At 47.6% G+C, this 26,986-nt stretch overlaps 1 protein-coding gene across 3 annotated transcripts in view; it reads left to right on the top strand.

The window, feature by feature from the left end:
* The window catches only part of SFMBT2 (Scm like with four mbt domains 2), a 230,144-nt gene that overhangs the window by 125,459 nt on the left and 77,699 nt on the right, over positions 1-26,986 (top strand). For all 3 annotated transcript variants that reach the window (XM_043563399.1, XM_043563398.1, XM_043563400.1), the window contains 2 exons: positions 20,004-20,105; positions 23,402-23,549. In XM_043563399.1, coding sequence (XP_043419334.1) covers positions 20,004-20,105; positions 23,402-23,549 — 250 coding nt within the window. The remainder of the gene's footprint in view (positions 1-20,003; positions 20,106-23,401; positions 23,550-26,986) is intronic.

The following is a 26,986-nucleotide window of genomic DNA, read 5'->3' as shown; positions in this document are numbered from 1 at the left end:
CTGGTTGCTGTCTTTCTCTCTCAAAAATAAATAAAGTTTTAAAAAAAATTTTTAAAAATATTTTGAGTTAATACTGTTGTTGGTTAATTGGATATGCAGACTTCTTATTCAGGACTATGAATACTAAGACTCAAAAGGTAGAAACATTAATTATCCTAGTATGTTTTTTAATTCATTAAACTTTTATTGGAGGAGCTACTCTCTGAAAAATGCTATTGACCTGATCCCAGGGTTTCATAATTTTTCTACGTTTTTCAAAATACAGTGACCTTCTTCTGTCACTTTCTTGTTTTTCGCTGAGAATTCAGACTATTTTGATGGACTCCTTGAGAGTTATTATTGTATGTACTAAGTGTCTTGTTCATAATGAATAGTGACTTTAAGAGTAGAGACTGAATATTTCCCATTTTTCACAGGGCCTCCCATCAGGCAGGACATAGGGAATGGGCGTTTCGTAAATAAAAATGGGCTAAATTGAAATTATGTGTTCTTTTGTTAAAAAACAGTTTTAAGGTTTATTTATTTTGAGAGAGAGACAGAGCAAGTGGGGGAGGGGAAGAGAGATGGGGGGGGAGAGAGAGAGAGAGAGAGAGAGAGAGAGAGAGAGAGAGAGACTCCCAAGCAGGCTCCACACCAGCATCACAGAGCCGGATGCAGGGCTCGAACCCACAAACCATGAGACCGTGACCTGAGCCAAAGTCGGACGCTTAACTGACTGAGCCACCCAGGCGCCTGAGGTTCAGACTGTCTTAATCATTGCTTCGCCTTAACAGAAACAGGAGAGTTTTTGTTTTGTTTTGTTTTGATTTTTGGTCTCAAGTTTTGGACGTTCCGGTGAGCAGTATTCTCCTGCAGGTGTAAAAAGAGAACTTTGTGTTTTTTCCCCCAGTTACCGCTGTTTGATCATCACTTTCTCAGCAGGCAAACTTACTTCTATTCTTTTCATTATGGTAAAAGGTGTATATGTTTGGATCCAGTCATGAGTCATCCTAGATGCCTGTTGTTAAGGAAAATTGCCATCGTGTTCCACTGTTAAGAGACAGAAGTCAGAGCAATGCACATTTAATGGCTGGAAACGAGCAGTGTTTCAAAGCAGTTCTTTTTTTCATTACCGCCGTTACACTGGAGACAAAATGGGCATTTTGACGGAATGACTCTCATTACGCGGTGGTGATTGTCATTCTGGGGATGTGTTCACATACGTGCCTTGGTATCTGTGTGCCTATGTCTATAAGTTCAGTCCGCTAGTGTTAACGTACAGAATTCCCCATCTCGTACGAATATCAGTATGGACAGCAACGTCGTAAAAAACGAGCACAGAATTAGTCTTCCTGCTGTCATTTACCCTTGATTTGAAGGAACGCTTAGAATGGCTTTCGGGTGCCATATTTTAGTGGCAATTCTGATTTCCCTTATTTAGAAAACACAGATGATCCGCAAACAGGTACATTCATTTGAAATTTAAGTACCTAATGAATTGGGTACCGAAGGGAAGGGGATAAAAAATGCATTACATTGAAAAGTAAATAAGGAAAAACATTTTTTTTCCTGAAAGCTAGACTCACTATTGAAAGACTTAATAGATTTACCAAAGTAGCCCATCCATATATTACTACCAATTTAACTCCTGAAAAATGGTAAGTATATGGAGATGATTGCCCTGCACGTCAGACTGGTGCCTCATGGCTTTCCGTTTTACTTATTAGGCAAACTTTTCAACCCATCGTCTGATTGACCTATGACAAGTCCCACGATCAAAGTGATGAGAATAGAAGAAAATGGCCAGCGTTTTCTGCACCATTTTTAAAAATTCAGTGTTTATTTTTGAGAGAGACAAAAAGAGAGAGCGCGTGAGCAGGGGAAGGGCAGAGAGAGAGAGAGAGAGGGAAACACAGAATCTGAAGCAAGCTCCAGGCTCCAACGTGGCAGCACAGAGCCCAGTGCGGGGCCTGAACCCGTGAACTATGAGATCTTAACCTGAGCTGAAGTCGGACACCTAACTGACTGAGCCACCCAGGTGCCCCTTTCTGTACCATTTAAGTTTTCAATTTTCCTAAGTACCCAAGGCATGGATTTGGGGAGATTCAGCTGAATTTTAAGAAAAGGGCGGAGGGAGATGCGAAAATAAGAGTGTGGCTGTAATTAACGTGATATTTCATGTGTCGGACGTTCATAAGCCTTCTCTAATTACTGCTACTTTTCATTCTCTGCAATGCTCGTAAGTTGTAATCTACATTTGTGACCCCACTTATCTGAGAACGTGAAGCTGTGGACACTTCAGTGACAACTCCCACATACATCAAAGAGATCTACAAGTGGGAAGCCCGAGTCCCTAATTTTCCAGTTAATCGAAGTAAGGCATTTCTCCCTTAGAGGAATACAGACTGCCCTCCTTGCCTCCCTCACGACCACGCCTCGTAATTGTAAGGAGGTAGTGTTCTTTGAAATGTCACTGAGACCCTTTATCCATTTCTATCCCTTAAAGAAGGGAACTTGTTTGAATATTGTTTTTCATCGCACTGAAAACATTAAAAAAACGCTCAAAGTCTCAGTGTGGTTGAAATTCCAAGTGCGCTGTTTAGGGATCGTCGGGAGAGCGAAAGCAGGTGCAAGCCGCTGAGACTTGAGGCCAGAACCTTGGTGTCGGCCCCGAAGGCTTGCTCTTTCTCATGCCTGTGTCGGGTCCCCCGCTCTGCCCCCGGGTTTGGGGAACACCAGGATGGCGGGACTCAGCTGTGGATACGCTCGCGGGTTGTTAATTAGAGAGAGCAAAAGGGTGTAAAGCAACATCGGCAGTGGGAAGAAGAACGTGGTGTGGACTCTGGAAACTCACGCCCAAGCCTCCGAGGGCCCTCTCCGGAGTGGCTCCCGGACACTCTTAAGTGTGACAGCACGTGCTTTTGTCTTCCAGAGGGGATCATTAGAGGCCCAGTGTCCAGGGGCTTAATGGGGGGCTGGCCACCGTGGGTATCCCCTGCCTAGCGTGTGGCCCCGTCTTAGACTCCCAGAAGGCAACTTAAATCGTACCGTTTGTACAAATAATCTTGGCACGGTGGTCCACTCTTCTGTGTAGGGGGAGCTTTGTATCCGTGTCGGGTGCTGTTGGTGATGTATTTCCAGATGACAGCCCAGGGCTAAACCCTGCAAGCGGGCCCTTTCCAAGGACTGCGATCTCTGGCCTGCTGTGCATAGTAATCCTCTTCCGGGCACCTCCGTCCCATCTATCGACAGAACCGGGCTCTGTCCTCACAGTCTTGTCCCAGAGTCCGTCACTTTTCTCTTGGTCCACCACCATGGCCCCAAGACTGGGTCTGTCCTCCTTCTCTCCTGGCCCGCTGTGTTAGTTTCAGAACTATATTCCCGGCTGCTAATCATTGCTTCCCTGCGGTCTGTCCTTCAGAGGGCGGCCAGAGCGATGTTTTAGAAAATATTTACTTATTTTGGGGAGAGCGCGAGCGGGGGAGGGAAGACCCAAAAACGGGTTCTGTGCCATCAGTGGCGAGCCTGATGTGGGGCTGGAACTCACACACCTCGAGATCATGGCCTGAGCCGAAGTCGGACGCTCAGCTGACCGAGCCACCCAGTGATTCTTTGGAAACAAGATCCAGATCCCATCACTCTGTTGCTTGTAAACCCCCAGGTGGCATCTCCTGCTGAGGGAGGGCCGTCCAGGCTCCTGCATGGTCCAGCTCCCTGCGGGCTCTCTGAGCCCATCTGCGGCCTGAGGCCCTCGCTGGTCCCTCCCCACGCCATGGAGACCTGCTGTCCCTCCAAACCTGAGATTCCCCTGCTCAGGCCTTTGCAGTAATGCCCTGGCGCCCTGGAAAGTGACCCCCCCCCCCCCGCCGCCGAGGCCTGCATGGCACCTTCCTTCGCTTTGTTCAGGTCTTTGCTTACAAGAAGGAGCCGTACTCTCCAGCACCAACCTTCTCCTCCTCTTGCCCATCGTAGCACTGATCCCCACACATTTCTGTTAATTTGCTTTTTCTGCATCCGATCCGTTTCCCCTCGCTAAAACGTAATAAACTCCATAGAGCAGATAGCGGCTCCATTCCCGGGGCCTGGAGCAGCGCCTGGCACTTTGGAAGTAAGTGTGCCATAAAAATCCTTGAACGGATTGGTGAAGAAGTTCAGTACAGGAATCAACTCTAGAGGAATGAAAACTCAGGAGAGGTCGTTAAGTGTTGGGTCAGGGAGGCGAATCTCCTGGGAGCGGTTCTGAGTGACACAGTGACCACGTATAGAGAGGGGACCGGGGGCTCTGTTGCGGTGGTGGATTGGCAGCTGAGCTGGTGTTTCCGTGAGCAGCTGAAACGACACCGTGTCAGTTTGAGGCTAAGAGGAGGCAGTTGAGGGCCCTGGGAAGGACACTAGGGAAGGATTGAAATTGAGGAAACGTCTCGGCATAAAAAAAAAATCCACGTTCTGTGAAATTCCGCTGCTGGTGAAGTTGCATTGTCCCTGTGCCTTCTCGTTGAAAATGATCAGAGTCGGGGGGCCTGGGTGGCTCAGTCGCTTAAGCATCCGACTTCGGCTCGGGTCATGACCTCACAGTTCATGAGTCCGAGCCCCGCGTCGGGCTCTGTGCTGACAGCTCAGAGCCTGGAGCTTGCTTTGGATTCTGTGTCTCCTCTCCCCTGCCAGTCTGCCTCCTCTCCCCTCCCCTGTTTGCGTTCTGTCTCTCTCTCTCAAAAATAAATAAATGTCAAAAAAAAAAAAAGAAAGAAAATAATCGGAGTCAACTTAATGTTGCCTCACCAGTGTTGTGTGGGTTAGTTTCCTTTTCAGTGTGGGGCGCTCATTAGCTGTCCAGATGTTTCCAGTAATGCATCGTAAGGTGCTGTGGCTGATGTGTCATTGACTCACGAAACCGATCCGTGGACATACAAGGAGCTTGAGGAATGTCCTGGAGAGGACACTTCTGTCGGGCAGCGGCTGGCTCTGAGTGAGTGGCTTCCGCCTTCTGGGCGTCTGGATTTCTAGCCTGTTGCCTTCCCTTTTCTAGCGTCATACCCACGTTCCTCGAATACGCGCAGTAGCTGCGTAGATGAGAGGCGTTTGGTCGGTGACAGCCGATGTTTGCAGGTTATTCCCGTTTTATTGGAAGCTGAGGAGAGATGTGTTTTTCGATGGGATATACACACCCAGACACTCTAGCCACGACCCATTCCATCCTTGCCAATTCTTGATCCGTATCTGTGGCTAATGAGGTTAATGGGACCCGTGCTTTTACGTCCTCAGGACTCACGGTGCATCAAAAGAGAATACTTGGTCGGGTACTTGGAGGAAATACTCAGTCTCTTGGTGCCCCTCATATAACTCATGTTTTGGTCTTCTTCGACATAAGCGTGTGTTAGAAGAATCCCAAACTGTTTACATAACTGATTCGGGTTCAAGGGTGCTTTTGAAATCCGTAGATAAAGGGCTTTCGTAACGGCCAAGCAATAAGCTAGGTGTTGTTGGGTCCGGTCCCAAGCTATGCCTGTCCTTGTGTCTGTAGTGAGGCTCACTCTCTCCAGAGCGTGGTGTTTCGCAAACAAGGGGAAGGAGCCGCTGAGGGAAAGCTAGTTGGTAAAAGAAGATCCCTAAGGATTATCATTGTTTTTTAGCACAAGCGCCTGACGACGACAGGTAGACATTCCACGCACGTATTTCTTCTCTGTAAAGAGGGTTCAGGCCGTGCTCATAATACACTGAAGTCCCCACAGCCTGTTACTTCTTGAGCTCTTCTCGGCTTTGAATTATGTACCTGTCGGTGTGCTTGTAGATTTAACCCGTCGGAGGGCATCTCTTTCTGTATTTTAGCGTCTGAGACCCAGCTTAAAGGCCGGAGAGAGAAGATGAAGTGTGGCAAAGAGAGAAGAGCTTTCTTTCTCATTCCATCGGCTACAGCCGAAAGGGTAAGAAAGGAAGTGAGCTGTTCTGTTAGGTTGGATTGTGATGTTGTGGTTTCTATGGTGACTGATTTCTTTTTCTCTTGTTCGGCAGCTAAATGCAGCAATAACCAAAAAAAACAAAAACAAAAAAACAAAAAAAAACCCACCAACAATAAAACAAACCAAAATCTCATGGCTGAGTTTGCCCTTCAGGTGGGTTGCTTTTATTCTCCCAGAATCTGCTTTAAGCCCCCCTGTGTAGGGCCAGCACTAATTCCTTAGGCATGACGTCCCTTGTCCCACACGGCAGAGTGAGTGTCGTGATACCGAACGTGTTCTCATCCACTTAAGCCCAAATGTCCCTTTTAAAGAAGGGCTGTCTTAGACGCAGGGTCATTTTGTTATCAGACTGATGGCTTGCCCCCTGGGATCCTGTCAGTGCGGTTGACTCCGCTTTCCAGGGCATAGCTGGGCGCCCTGTTCCAGGCTGTCCTACCTTGGGGCTCCCTCGCCGCACCCCTGGGCGTGAAGGCACAGGCTTCTGCAAGCCTTGTGCGGTATCCCTCCTTTGCCGTTCTCATTTCTTTAAAGACTTAGAGGGATTCTGGAAACAGAGCCTCTCTGGGGTGCTAGATGGCAGAGAAGTGCGGCCCTGTCTGACGTATAGAAACAGGAAGGAGGGCCTGCTCTCTGTCATTCCTCCTGCGCCCCAGGCTCGTGAACCGCAGCCCAAGACTTACACAATGGGAAGAGGATGATGGGGGCCATCTCGCTCCACTGAGCGTCAGAGAAAGTCTTGGGAGGGATGCCCTAAGGAAGGCAACGTGGGTCAAACGATATTGTAACCGGAAAAATCGCAAGGCCGGGACAGAGTTCGCTCTAACGGTTGCTCCGTCACCAGGGCCCCAGAGCTGCTGCCTGCAGTCTGCTAGATAGTGGCTCGCTTTTAATTCGAAGCAAGAAGAACTTAAGAACCGAGTCAACTTTCCGTTCTCTGCTCCGTGAGTTGTCATTCCCAAATGGCTTCTGTTCGCCGCCGATGATGCGCGCTCTCGCCGGTTAACGGCACTTTCGGGCAGGGCAGGGTAATATTAGCACGGACTCTGGGAATTGGTGGCGGGATACGGGGCGGGGGTGGCGCACGCATCTCTAAAACAGAAGCATTTCAAAGCGACTGTCATGTCATAGTTTCATTTCTTCAGATTTTCCGTGCCACTCCCCGTGAAGAATCAGTAAGAAGTGGTTTCTACGTTTTGGTTCTGCGGACGATTTGGTAATCAGCCACAATCAGATCGTACGGATTGTTTTTTTTCCCCTCTAAATATACACAGAGATCCTTTGTAGGTTAGGTTGGACTTTTCATCTCCACGTGCCTTTTGCGAACAGGCACTTACGAATCGCAGTGTCTCAAGAAAGGGAGTCGGATAGGAGGAGGTGTCCTTGCAGTCAGGGGGTTACAGTCCCTGGAACAGGAGGGCCCCAGCACACCGTGCTTCGGAGCCCCAACTTTCAATAAGTTGAACACCTGCCCTGAGGGGTTCGTGTGTATTGTGGGTGTAAATAAAAGTGTGGGGATCTTTCGGCTTCCTTTTATTTCCTGGGACAGCCGTCTGAGTCTGAGTTTCCTTGTCTGGATGGCACGAAGTCAAGGGTGAGATGAAAATCTGCCTCCAGTGTTGTCTCCAGCCCCACTTAGAACCAGTAGGATAAACAAATCAGATTCACTTTTCCAGAATAGGCCATGTTGTGTTTCACATTTAAAAACAGGAACGAATGGGGTGCCTGGGTGGCTCGCTCGGGTAAGCATCCAACTTCGGCTCAAGGTCATGATCTCGAGGTGCACGGGTCCAAGCCCTGCGTTGGGCTCTGTGCTGACAGCTCAGAGCCTGGAGCCTGCTTCAGATGCTGTGTCTCCCTCTCTCTCTGCCTTTTCCCTGCTCATACTCTCTCTCTCAGAAATAAAATAAACATTAAAAAAATTTTTTTTTAAAAAAAAGAACGAATAAGGTTGGAAGAGTAGAAGCCCGACTTAAAGCTTCTTAACATCTATCAGCATGTCCCGCGTGTAGTTGCTGGTGCGATTTCTGGGTCCCAGCAGGACTGATTCTTGCCCCTAGCATCTCCGTGTTCCTAAAGGAAAATTCATGCATACTCAACTCCAGTCTGCAAAGGAGTTCAGAAAATTTAGCCATTCCGGTTGTGATTTTGTACAGATGGGTCCGTTCCCTGGGCCTCCGTTGTTTCTGAGCCGGCCGCAGGGCCATCGGTGGGGGGCGGGGGGCTGCTGAACGAGGAAGGCCCAAGTGTGACAAACCCTTGGTCTTGGGTGGGGACGCGCCCACCTCTGGAGCATCTCTGGAATACACGGTACTCCTTTCAGACCCGGAAGGGTGGGGTACGGACAGCACAGGGTCAAAAGCGCAAGTGAGACTGTGGATACTTGACAGGAACTGTGCTGTCATTCTCCCGTGACAGCTGGCTGCCGTGTTGATGGTGGCTTCTGGTTACGGAGCCCTGCAGGGTGGGAGGGACGATACCGGCCACTCTCCACCTGCCCACTCAGTGTCTTTGCAGCTCGCTGGCGGGCACCTTTGGTCCGTGCGCTCGGGGAGACTCCAGGCTCAGACACGTTGATCTCTCGTCCTACCCTGGGCCGGGACCCCGTGGTGCCTCCAGGACGCAAACACAGACCTGTCTGAATCCTGGGGCCAAGATGTTTTTTCCTTTTGCTTTCGGACAGTCTTTAAGAAGTAAACAAGGGTATTTACAGGCTGAGCCCAATGAGTATTATTGCAGCAGAGAACGAGAAGATAAATCCCGAGGGCATTGAAGATTGCCTGCCAAGTATCCTAGGTGAACTGGAATGCGTCGAGTGACTCGTCACCTTGGACGGAGGCTCTTAGGGCAGGATGATTCTTTATTGTCACGATTAGCAAGTGCCCCCACGTCTTTCAGATGCTGGTACTCCAGAGTGCGGCGGTGCTCCCCGTGTGGAAGAACCATGGCTGGTGTGGACCAGGAGGAGTGGCCCCATTTTTCTTGACAGTGATTGGCTTGGGAGGAGGCACATGGCCAGTTTGGGTCAACAATCCACGGGGAAGCCAGCCGCGTGGTTTCTAGAAGAGACGTGGGGAGGAGGTGGCTCTCTCTTCTTCCCCTGCACTTTATCCCCTCTGGCCGAGAGTCCTGGGACTCACACAGAGTGTTGAGAGGGACGGAAGGAACCTGGGCCCCGTAGGACGGTGTTGCTGCTCCCTTAACCCAGGCCGAGTGGCCGATCCCCGGGAGCTCCCTAACTAGGGACAGGATGGGTTTCCTTACGGTTCATTTCATCTTAAATAGGGCTTCCTGGTCTTTGCGTGTCAAGGCAGCCGAGTGGGTAAAGCTTTCCGCAGGGAACAGCACCTGCTGGGTAACTTGGTCCGCTTGTCTGTGGGTGTGAGGTGATAGCATGCTCCTTAAAAGTAACAAACCCGGTGTTGCCGTGGAGGAAGGGAGGCAGGTTAAGAGTGGTGGCCTTGGGAGGGTAAGTAATGATGCTGGATTTGCCGTGTAGATGCCACGTTGGGATTTCCAGCACTGAGTGAATCCGAACCAAGAGGGATGGCTCATCAGACCGAGAGACTGAAAAGCTGATGAGATTGTATGGCTCATCAGACCGAGAGACTGAAAAGCTCCCGGGATGGCTTAATGTTGGAGACAGAAGCAGAGAGAACCAAGGGGCTCTGGGGGGCTCATGGAAGGTGAAGAGGGAGGAGCCCACACATGCAGGTGTCCCCTCCCCCATACCCGGCTTCTCTCGCGACTGTGTCTAAACTGGTGGTTCTCGACCGGGGAGAATTCGCCCGCCAGGGGGCACTTGGCAGGGTCCGGAGGCATCTTGATGGTCACATCTGGGAGGGCGCTGCCGGTGTCCAGAGGGTAGAGGTCGGAGATGAAGGTGAACAGCCTGTGGTGCATAGGACGGCACCCCCAATAAAGAACTGTCTGGTCCCCAAATGGCAACAGTGCTGAGGTGGAGAAGCCCTAGCCTAGAGAACGGATACTTTTGGGAAACAGGTCGACCAGCAGAAGTCGAGAACAGTCGGGATTTGAGGAAGGTACTTGAGATTTTAACTGTTACGAGGCCCGTGCCAGGCTGCCTGGCAAACGAGCACGTAAAAATTTGGGGGTCGGGGCGCCTGGGTGGCTCGGTCAGTTAAGCGTCCGACTTCAACTCAGGTCACGATCTCGCGGTCCGTGAGTTCGAGCCCCGCGTCGGGCTCTGGGCTGATGGCTCAGAGCCTGGAGCCTGCTTCGGATTCTGTGTCTCCCTCTCTCTCTGCCCCTCCCCCACTCACTCTCTGTCTCTCTCTGTCTCAAAAATAAATAAACGTTAAAAAAAAAATTAAAAAAAAATTTGGGGGTCCTCCCCCCTCCCCGTGTTCCAGGAGCTGCTCTCCGGGTCTAGAAGAGTCGGGACACAAAGTCAGCCCTCCTTGAGGGAAAGTTCTGCTCCTGACTGGCTGTCCTTCCTCTCTCTGAAGGGTGGTGCCTACCCAAGTGGGGACCATCGAGAGCCATGGTCGTATTTCCATGACAACGGTTTGGTTGCATGTGGGGGCTTCCCACAGTGGTTTTGTCAGCCGCATTCCGTCAGTGGGGTGCCAAGCTTGGACCCCCGCCCAGAGTGGCCATCATACTCTTCCTCCGTCTAGGGCACTAAGGTTGTCCCGGGCGTTGCTGTGGAAACGGGAAGAGACGCCCCTGCTTACCAGGAGAGGATGAACTCTGTGTGAGAAGAGACGCTGTCGTCACTGGTGACCTTCACCCAGAATCAGCCACGTTTTGCTGTTAAGTGAGGTTGAATTTCTTGCAGATGCTCTTCTGGTGCTAAGTGTTAATCAGTGAAAGGCATTCTTTTTTTTTTTAACATTTATTTATTTTTTTGAGAGACGGAGAGAGACAGCATGAGCAGGGGAGGGGCAGAGAGAGAGAGACACACACACACACACAGAATCCGAAGCAGGCTCCGGGCTCTGAGCTGTCAGCACAGAGCCCGATGTGGGGCTCGAACTCACGAACCACGAGATCATGACCTGAGCCGAAGTCGGCCGCTTAACCGACTGAGCCACCCAGGCGCCCCAGTGAAAGGCATTCTTAATGCTCTGGTTTTTTTGTTTGCTTGCTTGTTTGTTTGTTTTAAACAACCTAGTGTGCCAGTTTTTGGACTTCGTGAGAAGCTAGGTCTGCCCTAGTTACGTGGTGTACATCTTGTGGTTCAGGTTGAAGTATATAATACTGCATTTCGTCACTACTATTTTTCAGCTTGATTTACTGCGTGGATAGTAGATAAAGCTGCTGCTTACAGCTGTAAGTAAAGAATGGAAATGCTTATTAGTGTTCCGCACCCAGATTTTTTATTACATTTTTGTTATAAATATTTCATTGGCCAAATTTAATTCAGTGCAGTGGAATTAAAATGTAATGATGCTATTGATTTAATAAATGTTGGCATTCTCCTGTCCATTTTTAGATGAAACTAATATAATGAGAGTAATTTCCTAATGAACACACGAGCACCGGATCACCGGTAAAACAAAAAGGGGGAACAGTATGATAAATTGGACTGGATCTTTTTTTTTCTTCCGGCATGGCATATCATGCCATTACGAGGAAAGGAATTAAAGCGTAGTTCATTATATATCAATTTGAATGTAATACTAATTAAAACCTTCCTTTGCCTTCACTGAAGCCTATTTTTAGAAATTATGTAAATTAACCGAGGCCTTTGAAAACGGGCATATGCAATGTTGGAGTTCCCCGAGGACCCCAAATGCTGGCATGTTGGCACCGGGAAAACAACGCCGTGCGGTATTTTTTGTGTAGGTACGATATACACTAAGAGATGTGGATGCTCAAAAAAATGTGGCAGGGCCATACCGCAGGGCTGCTTTTTGTGCATTTTATGTGCTATCCAACGTAAGCGAAAAAGGAAGCACCGTAGAATTAACGATTGAGGCCCACGTTGCCGCCACTGGAAAATTTCCCGTGGCGTTTGACCGCGGGACTTGGGTTAGGAGTTTGGTTTCCGCACGGGAGGCAGTTCACTGCTTTTCTTGCGTGGAGATCTTCACCAAGTGCATTTTAATTGCATTGTGTTAATTAGTTTGAACTCGCTCTCCCCGCTGCCGCATTCTTCATATTGTTGTCTCGCGGGTGGTGTATTTATCTAACGAAGCGGGGAGGTGGGGGAAGCATCGGCTATTTTAGGGAGTCTGTGGTCCCCACATAACCTGCAGCTCTTCAGGCCCCTAACATAACTGCAGAGAGAGGAGTCAGGTTCAAGCAGGAATGGGGCCCACGAGTGGGACCTGAAAGGGTGGCAGTTTCCGTCTCTCGCGTCTTCTCTTTCCTCTGTCTCCTGCTTCCCGTATGCTCCGTCTCCTTGCGTAGATCAATACTTAGAATCGTTTCTCTGTTTTATAAAGAGCGCCGGGGTTCGCCCTGAAGCTTTATCACTGTGCCAGAGAAGTTTGGGCTGGTGCTTACTCACGGATGGCTAATACTAAGACCGCTCCGTGCGGTGGTGTTTCCTAACTAGCTGTGTTTGATTCTTCGGGAGCAGGCTGTGCCTTTCTCCAGGCGTAGTGATCGTTCCCAGGCAGGGACTGTGTCAGAGGCTGACGTCGGAAGAGGTGGCTGGCCAGCGTGGACCTGCCACCCCTCGGGGAAGGCTCTGAGCTGGCTCGAGGTCGGGATGCTCTGACCTCAGTGTGTCGGGTGAAAAACATGAGACATAAGCCCGAACCGTAAAGCCAAACAACCAAATGCACTGGTGGTTTGTCCACTCTTTTTCCCAGTGTTACACTTTTTAAAAAAAAAAAATTTTTTTTAACGTTTATTTATTTTTGAGACAGAGACAGAGCATGAACGGGGGAGGGCCAGAGAGAGAGGAAGACACAGAATCCGAAACAGGATCCAGGCTCCAAGCCGTCAGCCCAGAGCCCGACACAGGGTTCGAACTCACAGACTGTGAGATCATGACCTGAGCCGAAGTCGGCCGCTTAACCGACCGAGCCACCCAGGCGCCCCCCGACCCCCAGCGTTACACTTTGTCAGGAACCACCTCATCCGCTGTCTCTTCATTCTGTATAGATTCACGCGTAACACGTAGTATTTAAAATACTACTGACGGATTGAGATTCATCAGCCAGGAACGTTTGCCGGGTTAAACATGTTTATCAGACCAACCTGTCTGGGTTAACGTTGATAATGTTGTGATAAAATAGGCATCGATGAAGGATGGCTTCCTTGGAAAGCACCACAGGCATTTTGCAGCACACTCTTCTTCAATCCTCATTGCTTAAAGCACACACGAAAGCAGTTAGTAAAAATCATTTGCTAGTTTTGGATGAAGGCTGAGTGTATATAAACATATCGAGGGTAATTTTTAGTGTCCGAAGCCTCTGACACACGTTTTTCATAAGCCGCTGAAAGAGTGTGATGAATTAACAGTGAAAATTGGAGGTTAAGGAAATTATCAGTATTAAGAGCTGTTACTTTTTAACCTGGCAAGATGTCTGGGGCTCCTGGATGGCTCAGCGGGTTAAGCGGTTTAAGCGTCAGACTGTTGATTTCGGCTTAGGTCAAGATCTCACAGTTTGTGGGATCGAGCCCCACATCGGACTCTGCGCTGACAGCGCAAAGCCTGTTTGGGATTTTCTTTCTCCCTCTCTCTGTCCCTTTCTCAAAATACATAAATAAACTTTAAAAGCAAAATAAAGGGGTGCCTGGGTGGTTAAGCGTCCGACTTCAGCTCAGGTCATGATCTCAGGGTTCTTCGAGCCCCACATCGGGCTCTGTGCTGACAGCTCAGAGCCTGGAGACCGCTTGGGATTCTGTGTTTCCCTCTCTCTCTGCCCCTCCCCTGCTTGTGCTCCGCCTCTCTCAAAAATAAAGATTAAAAAAAAATCAAGAACAGAGATAAAACCTGGCAATATCTGTCTTTGAGATAAAATTTTAGGAGCCTCTAAGCTCTAATGGATTTTTTTTATTTGTTTACTTAATTAACAATAAAGAAAATAAAAGATCCCGTTTCTCCTTTGCTTCCCAATCCGTTGTATCACCTGAAGCTAATCGTGGATGTAGTCGGACCATTTGAATTTGAATCTGTTTTCTCTTGTTAGTTCTGTGCCCTTGCTGACGTAACTAACTTCTCTGTGTCTTAATTTCCTCCCTGTAAGATGGCTACTACCCCATCATCTCTTGTGAGGGGGGGAATGATAATACGAGGAGGTGCTTAGGGGCATTTACAATATATTGCCTTGTTCCTGTTTTCCTGATTGATATTATGTGCCAAACCATGATTTTCGGTGTAGAGTCCTTGCATCTTTAGTAGGAAAGCATGAAGCTCTTGGGTTCCAGAGACAAGGAAACTGATGGGGAACAGAAGTTGATGTATATATAATCTCTGTTACATTGTCGTGCGGCTGAAAATAAGGTTCCCTGAAGAGCGATTGTTAAGGTAGGCTGGTAAGACAGTCCTCCAATGAAATGAATGGCATTTTATCTCTGATCAATAGAAAACTACTTTAGGGCGAGAATAAAATGTGTAGCGATGAGTGTAAATGGGAGTGACATTACCAGCATTTCTTCGAATGAAAGTTTTTCTGTAAGCAATTTCGGTGGACTCCAGCACATTTAAATAAACAGTATTTCCCGACTGTGACAGGCATATTTGCGAACGTACTGAGCATTTAGTAATCCCTCCTGATTTCAGGAATAACATCATTCTTGATCCAATAATTGTGAGGTGTGAATGATTCTCTAGAGCTTTGCAGAGGCCAGGATGCATCTCTCAAACCACAGTGAATTTTCCATTATCTCTCGGTAGATAATCGGTTTTGTGAATCATCTTCAGGGGCCAGGAGCTCTCCCACTTTTTAACACCGAGAATGATTAGCTTGTGTTTGCGAAAATGAATGCATGTACGCTGACTGCATTAGCAGCCTCAAGTAAATGGTCTGGGGGCGATTAAATTTGGTTTTCAATGAGAGTATCAGTACCTTTTCTCGTATACCAATATGAATGTACCTATATACGCACACACACACAGAGCTCGGAAGGTCTGTGTGTTGTCTTATTTTGGAAATCTACCACCATTGAATTCTTTAATTATCTTAAAAATAACTCAGTATTTTTTAGGAGTATCAATGACTCTTTTGCCTTTTTGGATCAAACTGACATGCCTAAATCTGGTATTTTAAGGTCCAGCCTCCTGAGCTAAATTTACCAAGCCACTTTCCCATAATTTTTTCTTTACTCTCCCGAGTCATATTCATATTCCAAATTAAGATTCACCCCTGGAAACCCTCAGATTGCCATCATCATAGCAGTAGTGATTTTTATATGCTGCAGGAAAAAATGCTTATTCTGGAAATTTCTTCTAAGCCTGGATATTCCATAGCTGTTCTTTGTCTTTTTCCTTCTCCCTCTGATAATATGTGTGTGTGTGTGTGTGTGTGTGTGTGTGTGTGTGTGTCTGTGTTCTCTGCATCTCTGCCTCTCTGCATGTGTGGTACTTTGGCAATGTCTAATGCACGCTTATTGAGCAAATGCTACACTCTGAAATTGGAATGAATATCAAAAAGTCATCTAGTTTTGGACATTCCTCAGCTTAATTCAATAAATGCTTGTTGGGGTCCTAGTTGGGTGAACTGCGGAACATAAATGAGAGAGTTATGCATTGACGGGGAAGTATTGCACGTAACACATGGCCTCGTGTCATGTTCGTTTCAAGGTCTCCAGGGGCCCATGGGAGGTTTCAGTCTTTGAGAAGACACTGTTCTGCCTCTTGTAGTATAAAGTTTATGACATCATGGTTCATGAAGAACATAAACATTAGAGCGGTGTATATATGGTCCTAATCAAATTCATAATCCTTATGTGTCTTTGCTTCTGGATGTAAAAGACTTTGTTGTGTTGATTTACCTTCGAAATGGGTGGGATTTTAGACATTGGAAGATTTGTCTTTCCTTTAAAAAATTTTTTTTAACATTTATTCAGTTTTGAGAGAGAGAGAGAGAGAGAGAGACAGAGTGTGAGCAGGGGAGGGGCAGAGAGAGAGGAAGACACAGAATCCAAAGCAGGCTCTGGGCCCTGAGCTGTCAGCACAGAGCCTGATGTGGGCCTCGAATTCACAAACTGTGAGATCATGACCTGAGCCGAAGTCGGAGGCTTAACCAACTGAGCCACCCAGGCATCCCTCTTTTTTTGTTTTTGTTTTTGTTTTTTTAATACTGATTAACTACTGATTAAAAGTGACTTTAAGAAAGTGAAGGGTAGGGCTGTGGCTACAGAAATGTGTTGTATAATTTCTGGGCTTGTTTCTGAAATTTAGACTTCAAGTTTAAGAGGCTCTTCTGGATAGATGTGGATATTCGAGACCAGAATATAAACATCTGTGTTCGAATACAGGTACCCATCACAATATCTGGGTTCCTTTTCCAGTATATTAAATGAGAGGGTTGAAGGATTTTCACATAGTTTGGGACAAAAACAGATGCATTTCACAAGTAAGAATTTTGTGTGCTTGCATGTAATTGAAAGCTAGTCAAAATAGTTTACGATGTAGGAAATCCAAGCCTTAGATGACCATGAAAGACTTCTTTGTAAACCTTTGCTCACTAAGCATCATTTTTAAATTGTTTAAAAATATTTTAATGGCAGGGTGCCTGTGTGGCTCAGTCAGTTGAGCATCCGACTTCAGCTCAGGTCATGGTCTCACTTAGAGTTTGTGAGTTCCCGCCCCACATTGGGTTTTGGATCCTTTGTCCCCCTCTTTTTTTTCTGCCCCTCCCCTGCTCACTCTCTCTTTCCCCAAAACAGATAAACATTTAAAGAAATAATTTCATATCATTGAGACAGAACACCATTTTAATTATTTTAAAAAATACTAATGTCATTAATGTTTTATTTTTGTCCCCCATTTGGCCATGTGTGATTGTGATGTGAATGGTGTTTTTTACGGATGACACCACTCGGTGGTTGACCAGCGCTTGGCCACTCCAGGAAAGAGGGAACAGAGTGTGTGATATCTGTACAAAATGATCCCCTCTTTACCTGGAGATACGGTTGGATGAGGTAGACGCAGAAATCATGAACGACGAACATTTATAACACCAGCCGCAGGTGCCAAAGGAGAAGGTTATCTGAGGAGCAAATTCTTGCCCTAAGCCTTGATGCTTTATTTCTAAGGAAAAGCGGCCATTGCCTGGTCCCACCCGACAACTGGGTGTAACATAAGGCACCTGTTAAGGGACATCTAGCAGTGTCGGGTGACTGGTCCCATAGACTTTTCAGCATCAGGAGTTGTGATGGAGAGACCTTCCGGTAGATATAGGGTGAGTGTAAACTTGGCTAAAGACTTCAAGTCCATGGTCAAGGTCAAACGGAGAGCCTGGGATGTAGAAGGGTTCTGGCAGTCCCGTGTCGACCCTGCTTGAGAAAGCTGACTCTACTCAGAGCAAATGTAGGGACAGAAGTATATGGAGCAAAGCGTGGGCACACAGCTGAAGTCAAGAAAGGCTGAAGATGGCAGGTAGACCAGAAGCCCAGAATGTCGTCAGGAATCTCGCAGCAGAAACAGAGGGGAAGCGAAAACAGGTGATAGAGGGAAATTGCCAAGAGAGCAGATCTGGTGGCGGAAGCTGCCACAAGTTATAAATGTTCTATTATTGGTGAGTCACATCTCTAGTAATGAGAGGGAACGGTGCAACAGGGAGGGACATCTGATAGCAGAGAGAAGCAGAACATCTGTGAAAATACTATATTCGTCTGGGCCATTTATTAAACAGTCGACCCTTGAACAGCATTGACCTGAACTCCATCTACATGCAGATTTTTCTTTCGATAGATACAGGAGAGTGCTGTAAATGTATTTTCTCTTAAGATTTTCTTCCTAACATTTTCTTTTCTCTAGCTTACTCTGTTGTGAGAATACCGTACGTCATGCACACAACATGTACAAATATGTGCTCATCGACTATTTATGGGATTGGTAAGGGTTCTCCTGGTCAACGTGAGGCTCTTAGTTAAGTTTTGGTGGGGAGTCAGAAGTTACGCGCCCGTTCTCAACTGTTCAGGACATTGTCTCCCCTGTCCCCCCGCATTGTTCAAGGTACCAATGTGTCATTAGTTCCTGAGGAAAGTTCTGTATCGTCAAGCCGTGTAAGAATGACTGCTTCAACTTGTTGACTATATTCAGGTAAAGTTGTGTTATATTATGGTTTTGGAATAATTCGTTTTTTTCAAAAGGGGAAAGGGTTTTTGAACTTAAAAGGGGAAAAGTGTTTATCTGCACAGTTCACTAATGTGTGTGCGTTCCCACTGGTAGTGAGATGCTGGGGGTGGGGGTGATATGGATGTCCGACAGGAACGTTAACTTTTAATCTTGTAATTCGGGTGTCAGCGCGTCCTTTGTGGTTCAGGGTTACTGCTTTTCTGTCATCCCCCGTGCTTTCTGGCTTTGCCCTGGCACTGTGGTCGATCTGCATTATTATGCGTTAATATGCATTAACTCTCTATACGGTGTCTTTTGAGGTTTTTTTCCCCCCTGAGCCAGTTTCCCAGCCACCATTAAAAATAAACGCCATATTTTCAACATAAAAACATAAAAATCATCTCCTGCATGTGAGGGGTGTTTCCTTGTGTTTTTCCTTATATGCATCTAATCTCTGCACAGCGTGATCGTTGAGTTCTGGAGGAATTGATAAAGGCTGGGAACGGGCTAGTTCATCCATTGAGTTTTTGTCCTACGCCGTTGCACTTTGGACACATCCCTGCCTGTGGATCAACCCCTCACCCCTGCCGCCGCCAGATGTGACACTGCTTGCTTCCTCCAGACCTAGCATTTCTTGAGCCCCCACCGGGTACGGATACCTTTGCAGACTGCGGTGACGACAGGAGACGGGGTCCTTGTGGTCTCTGGGTGTTCAAAGCCTGCACCTTCGTTGGTAGAGCAGTGGCTTGGCGGGGGTTTGTAAGCGGTTCTCTGGTCTCGTGCCCTCCACCGACGGCACTGACCAGCTTTTGCAGGGGGAGCAGCCCCAGCCCCGCGGGGCTCTGCCCGATCCTCAGGGCTGCACGAGGAATGGTACCTCTGAATTAATTAAAAACCCCCTGGAGGTCTGCAGATAGAAGCAAGTAGTAGATCCCTGGATAGGTTTGGTGCTTCTCACCCAGTTGATGAATTTAGAAATGGTAGGATTTATTTGTAGCTATTATTTCCCCCAGGGACGGGCTGCGGATATGTTTCTTTATCTGCTACCATTTGCACGGACTGTGAGTTAGGAGGTGACCTCCGTCTCGGCCAGATAAATCCTGGCATCCCGAGTCCAGCCAGCCTCCTCTGTTCCGTGGAGGGAAAGCGGGCACTGAAATTTCTTGGCTCGAGAAGGCAGGGGAGCTCCGTCTCGCACACAGAAGGTTGCCGTGAGCGGGTTTTAAAACTGCCAGACGCCTATTAAACAGGGGCTGTGGCTCATCCTGATGGAGCCGGAGTCGGGTTCCGATCGCGCGCAGAGCTGTTTGGACCTCTACAGGCACACATTCCCCAGATGGGCGGCTGACCACCAGGAACTGATAAGCTGTGAGCTCTCAGGCACAGGACGCGGGGACAGGCCGTGTCAGCCACAGGGTCTCCCGGAAGCCCTGGGGAGTTACCTCCAGAAGCACGAGGCCACGTTTGCTGAAGATGTGCCTGCTGTGTGTTTCAGATGACTGATGGCCCCCATTACTCGGCCGAGCTTCCGTTCTAGCGCCTGGGAAGATCAAAGCAGTGCCGTGTGATTTTTTTCTTTTCCTTTTTCTTTTCCTTTTTTTTTTTTTTTTTTTTTTTTGGGTTAGTGTAAATTCAAGCATGGCCACAAAGGCTTGTTTCCTTCCCTCGGAAAAGCAATTTAGCCCACAGAAAATAATTAAATCCGCAGTATCTTGCAATAATGAGAAATTTGCAACGGGGGAGGGTTAATTGTTTCAATCCGATTTTAGTTACCCAATAAAATGTCTAAGGAGGGCGTCCAGACAGTGCCCGAGTTCATGCACAACACGGCCGCTTTTTCAGCCTTTCTGTTGCTTCCCCTGCAGGATCATGCAGATCTGAGAAGCCATTTCTTCACGGTCGGGATGAAGCTAGAAACAGTGAATTTGAGCGAGCCCTTCCATATCTGTCCCGCCTCAGTGACCAAGGTGAGCCTCCCGTTTTGCTTTCCACCTCAGCCCCCGTGTTGCTGTTCACAGCCGACCGGATGAAATACGCGGTTGCAGGGGCGTGCCGCGGCACCCCTGCGCCCGGTGGAGGGCACCTTCTCGCCAGCCCCGCTGTCACTGGTCGTAGAGAACGAGGCCGGTCCCCTGCCTCCCGTTGCAGCAGAGATTCGGGGAGCGCAGAACGTAGACGCTGGTGTCCCCGAGTGGCCGGGAAGAAGGTCCAGACGCCCGCTGGGTCTGCAGCAGCGACCTCTGCCGTGACTCTGATCCACCTTGTGCTGTTGGCCGTGGCCACCTCAGTGTCCCTGTTGGTTCCCGTTATCTTTGACACAACATGCTCGTGAGTCACGCATCGTCAGCGTTGCAATGGCAGCCTGGTCCTCTCCCGCTGGCAGGCGTTAGAGTGATGTGTTTATAGTTCGAACACCCGAGAAAAAGGCGGAAAGCCGATTCCCATCTCCAGTGTGTCCCCCCCACCCCGTCCGCTTGCATTTTGTCACTGGCTTTCATCCACGAAGGGAGGAGCCTGCTTCTCCGATTCGCGAATTTAAGACGAAATTGCCTTTTAATGTAAAGTTACTGTCATTACGGCCCGATGGGCTTTTCAGATTGTAATGTCCCTTCCCTGTCGAGGAAGTCACCTGTGGAAGTCACACCTGAGGCACGTGTTTCTACCTTGAGTGTCCTCTTACAGATGGCGGGAGAGACCAAAGCCACATTCTTGCCCAGTGTATGTTTAGTTAATGGCCTTTTGTGAGGGAACTTAACGGTTCAAAAGTCAATTCCATCTTCATTTCTTAAACTAAGGAAGCCTGGGTTTGTTAATACAGGGGTGGGCGTTTCAGAGTCATTCGGCGTGGTCTTTTTTTAATTCACGATTTGATAAGATGTACGTCACAATACGGAAGACGGTTGTGATCGCAGTGTTTCTTCTCTTCTACGTAGGTTTTCTTTAGAACGTGAATTACTTTTACATCACTGCTGATTTATTTGGAGAACAACTGGCCCGTGGGAAAAAAAAATACGGAGTGATGCTTTGCACGGTGGTTTCTAGGGTTGCGATTTATGTTCTCGGTCATAACGCCATCCGTTAAAAAGCTTTTTTATTTAAGTTGACCTTTGGGGGTTTTCCTCGTGCATTCTGGTAATTGCACATTTTCCCAAAACTGGTAAGTGTTACCTTGCTGCACGCTGGCCAGAATTTCCCTTTGTCCCAGCAGCAGCTGATGTGGTAATGCCAGCTGCCCATCTGTCTGCATAAATGTTACCCCGTCGTCATTCTGAGAGGCAACGGTGTCCCCTTCCCCTGGTATTTATACAGTAAACGAAAGAGAGATGCCGGTGTGCTCAGTGTCTCCACAGAGGACTCACATTTTTATGCCTGCAAATAATCGTAATCTGTACCGTTAGAATGTGACATACTAATTACGGATAGTCTCAGCCCAGATACCGGTGTCTTGTGGGATAGATTTCCAGTGACAGTAGCTTGGTTTCACACTAAAGAAGTCTTATTGGGGGTGGGGGCGGGGAGGATATTTTCTCTGATTTTTTTAAGCTACAGTTTCTTTTTCATTTTGTTTCTTCTCACCCTTTCTACGAAGGATAAAACGCTCAGTCTTTCTGTTCCGCACGAACCCTTTTTGGCCCTGTGGTGTAGAACACACGTGGATTGGACTGTATGCTTTGGCCTCTCAGGACTTAGATGGGCAGGTTCAAGGTCCCCCCGCATGTAGTGAGATTTCAGGATGTTCTAAGGTGGTAGGTATTTATAATTAGACATAATTCTCTTAACATCGGAGAAGGCTTTAGAATATTATGTTTGAGAACATAACTGCTCATGATAATGAAAACTTCATTTTCATTTTCCTCGGGGCTTTCCTACATGGCACAACTATTAAGGACATAAATAAATAACATTAAAGCCAACAGACGAAGCAAGTAACTGCGTTTTAAATGCCCAACCTTTAGCAGGACGGTGAGATTACAGATTGTGTGTTTGGGGATCCACTGATGACAATGACTATCATCTGTGTCTGTGAATTATATTGTATTGTTTAGATAAAGAATCTTGGTTCTATTTCTTTCAAGGCTGGCTCTGAGCTGCACAGCCTTGGGCCAGCAGGTTAACTGCTCCTAGGTTTTAGTTCTGAGACCTACAGGTTTTGGACCAGATTGCTCAGTGTTTCTATACCATGTGGGACATGAACCCTGATGGAGTTGAGGAAACTGATTCAGCTTTTCTTCTGAAGTATGTGCACACGAATATGCGTTTTAATAGGTTTTGGAGATACCTCAGTGCCCATGCTCACAGGGTCTAGTGGTGCTAACGAATTCTGCCATCAGAATTCCAGGTTTTTAATATATACATCTGTGTGTGTGTGTGGTGTGTGTGTGTGCACGTGCATGTGAGATTAGATCCCACTGGCATTTAATGTAGGCACTATTCTGGACAGTGGGAACGTGGACAAAAGTCCCTGCTTTTACAGAGCTTATATTTTAATGGGTGATGGTAGAGAAGAAGGAAGTAAATCAATAGAAAGTTACATGTCAAATGCTAAGGAGAAAGACACAGCAGGGAAGGGACCAGAGGAGGCTGGAAGGCCAGAGTGTGGGAGGGAAGGTGTGGTTTTGAATCGGGCTACAGAGGGAAGAGCTTGCCGGGAGGGCGAAGTTTGATCCTTTGCTCCATAAAGTCTCCTTTCAGAGGCAGATCTCAGGCAGCAGAATTAGGGCTTTTTGCCAGAAGTAACTTGAAGAAGAACAAGAGTGAGTGTGCGTTTCTGCCTTGATTTTAATTAGGCTGCCTCCAGAAAAACATTCTGTACATGAGGGAGCCAGGAATCCTAGCTTAGGAAGAGTGTTCCAAGCCAGACAGTGGGGTTCTTAAATGATCTGCTGTGAGGCCGTGGGTCCCTGCCGTGGACGTGGAGAAACCACTGACCTTCCAGGGCCCATCCTGGCTTTGGGTTTGTCTTCCTTCATGAATGGTTTTCTTCCGGCACTGACTGTCCCTTTACTTCTCTAAAGTCACTGATGTCGTTTTGTGCTTTCGTATGTACACGACTCACCCGCTTATCTTTCCATTAAAGCGGCCACAGTGATCGACTCTTGAACTGGATCATTTCGGCGACATCCACTGAGGTGCCAGGTTGTGTCGGAATCCTTTCGATGAAACCTATTTGTTGCATTTGGAAGCTGTGCCAGCGTTTCATACCGGCATCGTGTGATAGTCCCGAGGAATTAACCCTTGGCTCTGTGGTTGTTTTCTCTTCCAGGTTTTTAACAACCATTTTTTCCAAGTGACTATTGACGACCTAAGACCAGAACCTAGTAAACTCTCAATGCTGTGCCATGCGGATTCTTTGGGGATTTTACCAGTACAATGGTGCCTTAAAAATGGAGTCAATCTCACACCTCCCAAAGGTCTGTATTCCGTGAAAACATGCAGGGTTTGGGTGGCTGAGGAAGGTGGCGTCACCAAAGTGTGCCTCCGATGATCTCGAGAAGTTTATGTTGTAAACGATTTAGATTGTGGGAAAACAGTGCATCTCACAGGTGGCTTGACACTAGACTCTGTCACAGCTCCTTCCCGTGGCGAGGTGCGTGACTTCGGGCTTCTGGAGAAGTCCACTCTGTCCGCCGTGGCTCCCCATCCGCCGTGGTGTGCAGGGGTGCTGGGGTGTGGTGACAGAGGGCACAGCTAAGCCATCGAGGGCACAGCTAAGCGATCGAGGCTGGATGCTGGAAGGTGTTCGAGAAGTGGCGTTAGAAACGCAGCATCATGCAGAAGAAACATTTCTCTCCGTTTTGATTTCCGTGAAGTTAATTTTCCCCCAAGCTCACTGTCTGGTAGCCGACAGTGTGATGCGGTAACACATTAAAATAATTAAGTCGGGAGCTGGGTCGCACTAAAACCATGCCAAACTGGAACCCACGAACCACATTCTTGGTAAGTACCTCGCGTGTCGTGGGGTGACGTGTGGTTTGGTGCCCCTTGCAGATCTGACGCTCCTGCAGGGAAGAGCGCAGCCGGATGGAGGGAGAGGGGGTGGGAGGGAAAACAGAGGGGGTGATAGAATAATTGAAGGAAGAGATGAGACGAATAACCTTCCTGCAGGATTTTAACAGATCACAAAAATTGCAGGGGTTCTGTGCTGCCCTTTCCAGATCCCCAGGGCCTGGATTATTTCTAGCGTTCCTCACTCTGGGAGGTTAATGAATACCCACAGGTTAAGTTCCAGATGCCTGGGGGTCGTCGTGTCCCAGAGGCAGCCTTTGCCCCTGCTGCACCTGCCTGGCCCGTCTGTGCCATGCTTCGCTGGCGGCTCACCGTCCCCCGCCCCCCCCCCCATGCTCCCTGTGCTCATCCCCACCGGGCGAAGGTACCCCCACGTCAGCTGCCGGTTCTTCTCCTTAAAGTCGTGCAGCAGCAGAATGTGGTCTCGTTAGAGCATGGTAGGCTGGTGCAGACCACTCCCCGAACCGTTCCGAGTGCCTGGGTCAACGGCGTCCTGGAAATGAGCCTTGCCCTGGCACGAGGCGGAGTCACAGAGCCCGTGTGACCCGTCCGAGGCCACGCGGGTGGTGACTAACGGGGAGAGGTGCCCTCCCCGATTCTGTGCTCCGCGGTGGAGAGGACGCCAGTTCCCGAGGGTCCTCGCAGGGGACCCTGGCCAGATGGTGACTGTCAATCAGATGGGACGCCTGCCGGATTCCACGGGCGCTCTGCCGCGTCAAACCAGTGACACAAGGCTGGATATCTTTGTAATCCTCTAGCATGATAGGTTTCTTATCATGAACGATCGAGCGGTAGCAGATCAGAGAAAGGTCGCAGTCCTTTCCTGTGTGACATTTAGCAACAGGTCACTTGTTGAATCTCACAGTCAGTCCCACGCACGATCTCTACTCCTTCGTGACTTCTGTGATCTGAGCATTTGTGCAGATGGGTCCAGGTCGTCGAAGAAAGACTTCCTCCTGGATATCTAAAATGCTGCTTGGTTGGAAGTTATAAAATTCCTAGGTAGTAATAAGATCTGTTGAAGAATTTAAAGAAAAAAAATTACTCGGGTATTTCCTCACGTGGTGAAAAAAGGGAAAATATCTGGGTATGCATTTTGGCTGCTGGATTATTCCATTAAGTAGGGTTTTCATGTTTAACACTATCTCTAGATTTTTTAAAATATATTTCTTATAAACATATTACACTGTTAGAAATGCATTTTAGAAAAGAGACTGTTGGCATAATTTGGGTATTTATTTGGAAAGTAGGTGTGCCTCTTTGGATAATTGCATTTCATGATGTTTGGAGAAATACAGTTGGAGAATTAGAATTCTGGGGAATAATTGTCCCAGGGCCTGTGATTATAACAAAGTCTTGGCTAATTTATTTGCTGAGCTCTCACCATTTTGGGAGAGTATGTTGAGTATATGTTATGCACACAGTAAAACCTATTTTTGTAATTAAAGTACATTAAAATTGAGAGGGTGGTGGTAGGGTTTTTGGTAGATGTGATTTTATGGTTTGCTTGTGAGCTAATTTGTTATGGGTTCTTAAATGTCAACAGCGAGGCCGGGGATCATGCCGTAGAACTTTTTCAAACACCACTCTTTATTAACCTACGAACGTATGTGCTCTTCTTATAAAAGTTGCTTTTAACTCAAGTTCTGAACTTTGTACGTACAGTACGTCGGATTTATTACTCATGCTGGGAAGTGACTTTAGATGGTTTCTTGTGTATATGCTTTCACGAATGTGTTACGTCGTTTAGATTTCCGTTAGAACGGTAAACACTACTTACAATTACGTGCTGCCTGATCCCTAAACAAAAGATATTATCCCTGCTCATTCCCCAGTGGGAAGGAGCTGATGAAACAAAAGATATCTGATGGTATGGGAGATTTGCAGAGAACAGAGACCCATACTTAGGTTGTTTTGAATCTGTTTCTTAAGTTAAAAAAAATTTTTTTGTCTCCATGGGGCGCCTGGGTGGCTCATTCGGTTGAGGATCCAACTTCGGCTCAGGTCATGGTCTCGTATTCATGGGTTCGAGCCCCACATCGGACTCTGTGCTGACAGCTCAGAGCCTGGAGCCTGCTTCGGATTCTGTGTCTCCCTCTCTCTCCGCCCCTCCCCTGTTTGTGCTCTGTCCCTCTCTGTCTCTCAAAAAATAAAATAAAACGTTAAAGAATTCAGAAAAAAAAATCTGTCTCCAGACTTTAGAGACAAGTAGTGTGTAAGCTAGAATGGATAGGAAGGTTTCCGGATGTCTGGGAGAGAAAGTGCTTTCCTGGTAAGCAAAGGACAGATCCTTGGAAGTTTTATTCCATTAGCTTAAAACTAGCAAACAGCCATTCACAATTATAGATGCTATAAAAAGTGATGAAACAAGTAAATAAACCTGTAAAGCAAAAGTGTGTATATAGGTTATCAACCATGACTTACGATTTTTAGACTATTTCATTAACCTCCTTGGCGTGTAACATCAAGGATTAGTCGTAGAAAAAGAGGAGTGAACATCCTACCCAGGGGGGGGATCTTAGTAGAAAATATTAAGCTTTTGCATTTATTGTAAATCGGTTGTAAAATGGGTGTGCAGAGGCTAAAAGTGAATCGCTTCCTTTAGCTCTCTGCCCCCGCTGTTTGGCCATCTTAATAGTAGGCACGTGAACCGTTAAGACGATTTAAGAAGTGAAGGTGTTGTTTTATTATTATCAAGACTCAGATGGGGCGCCTGGGTGGCGCAGTCGGTTAGGCGACCGACTTCAGCCAGGTCACGATCTCGCGGTCCGGGAGTTCGAGCCCCGCGTCAGGTTCTGGGCTGATGGCTCAGAGCCTGGAGCCTGTTTCCGATTCTGTGTCT

Source organism: Prionailurus bengalensis, chromosome B4, assembly GCF_016509475.1.
Source record: "Prionailurus bengalensis isolate Pbe53 chromosome B4, Fcat_Pben_1.1_paternal_pri, whole genome shotgun sequence".
Lineage (NCBI taxonomy): Eukaryota > Metazoa > Chordata > Mammalia > Carnivora > Felidae > Prionailurus > Prionailurus bengalensis.
The sequence above is the reverse complement of the archived record's forward strand: the minus strand, read 5'-3'. Positions and strand labels throughout refer to the sequence as shown.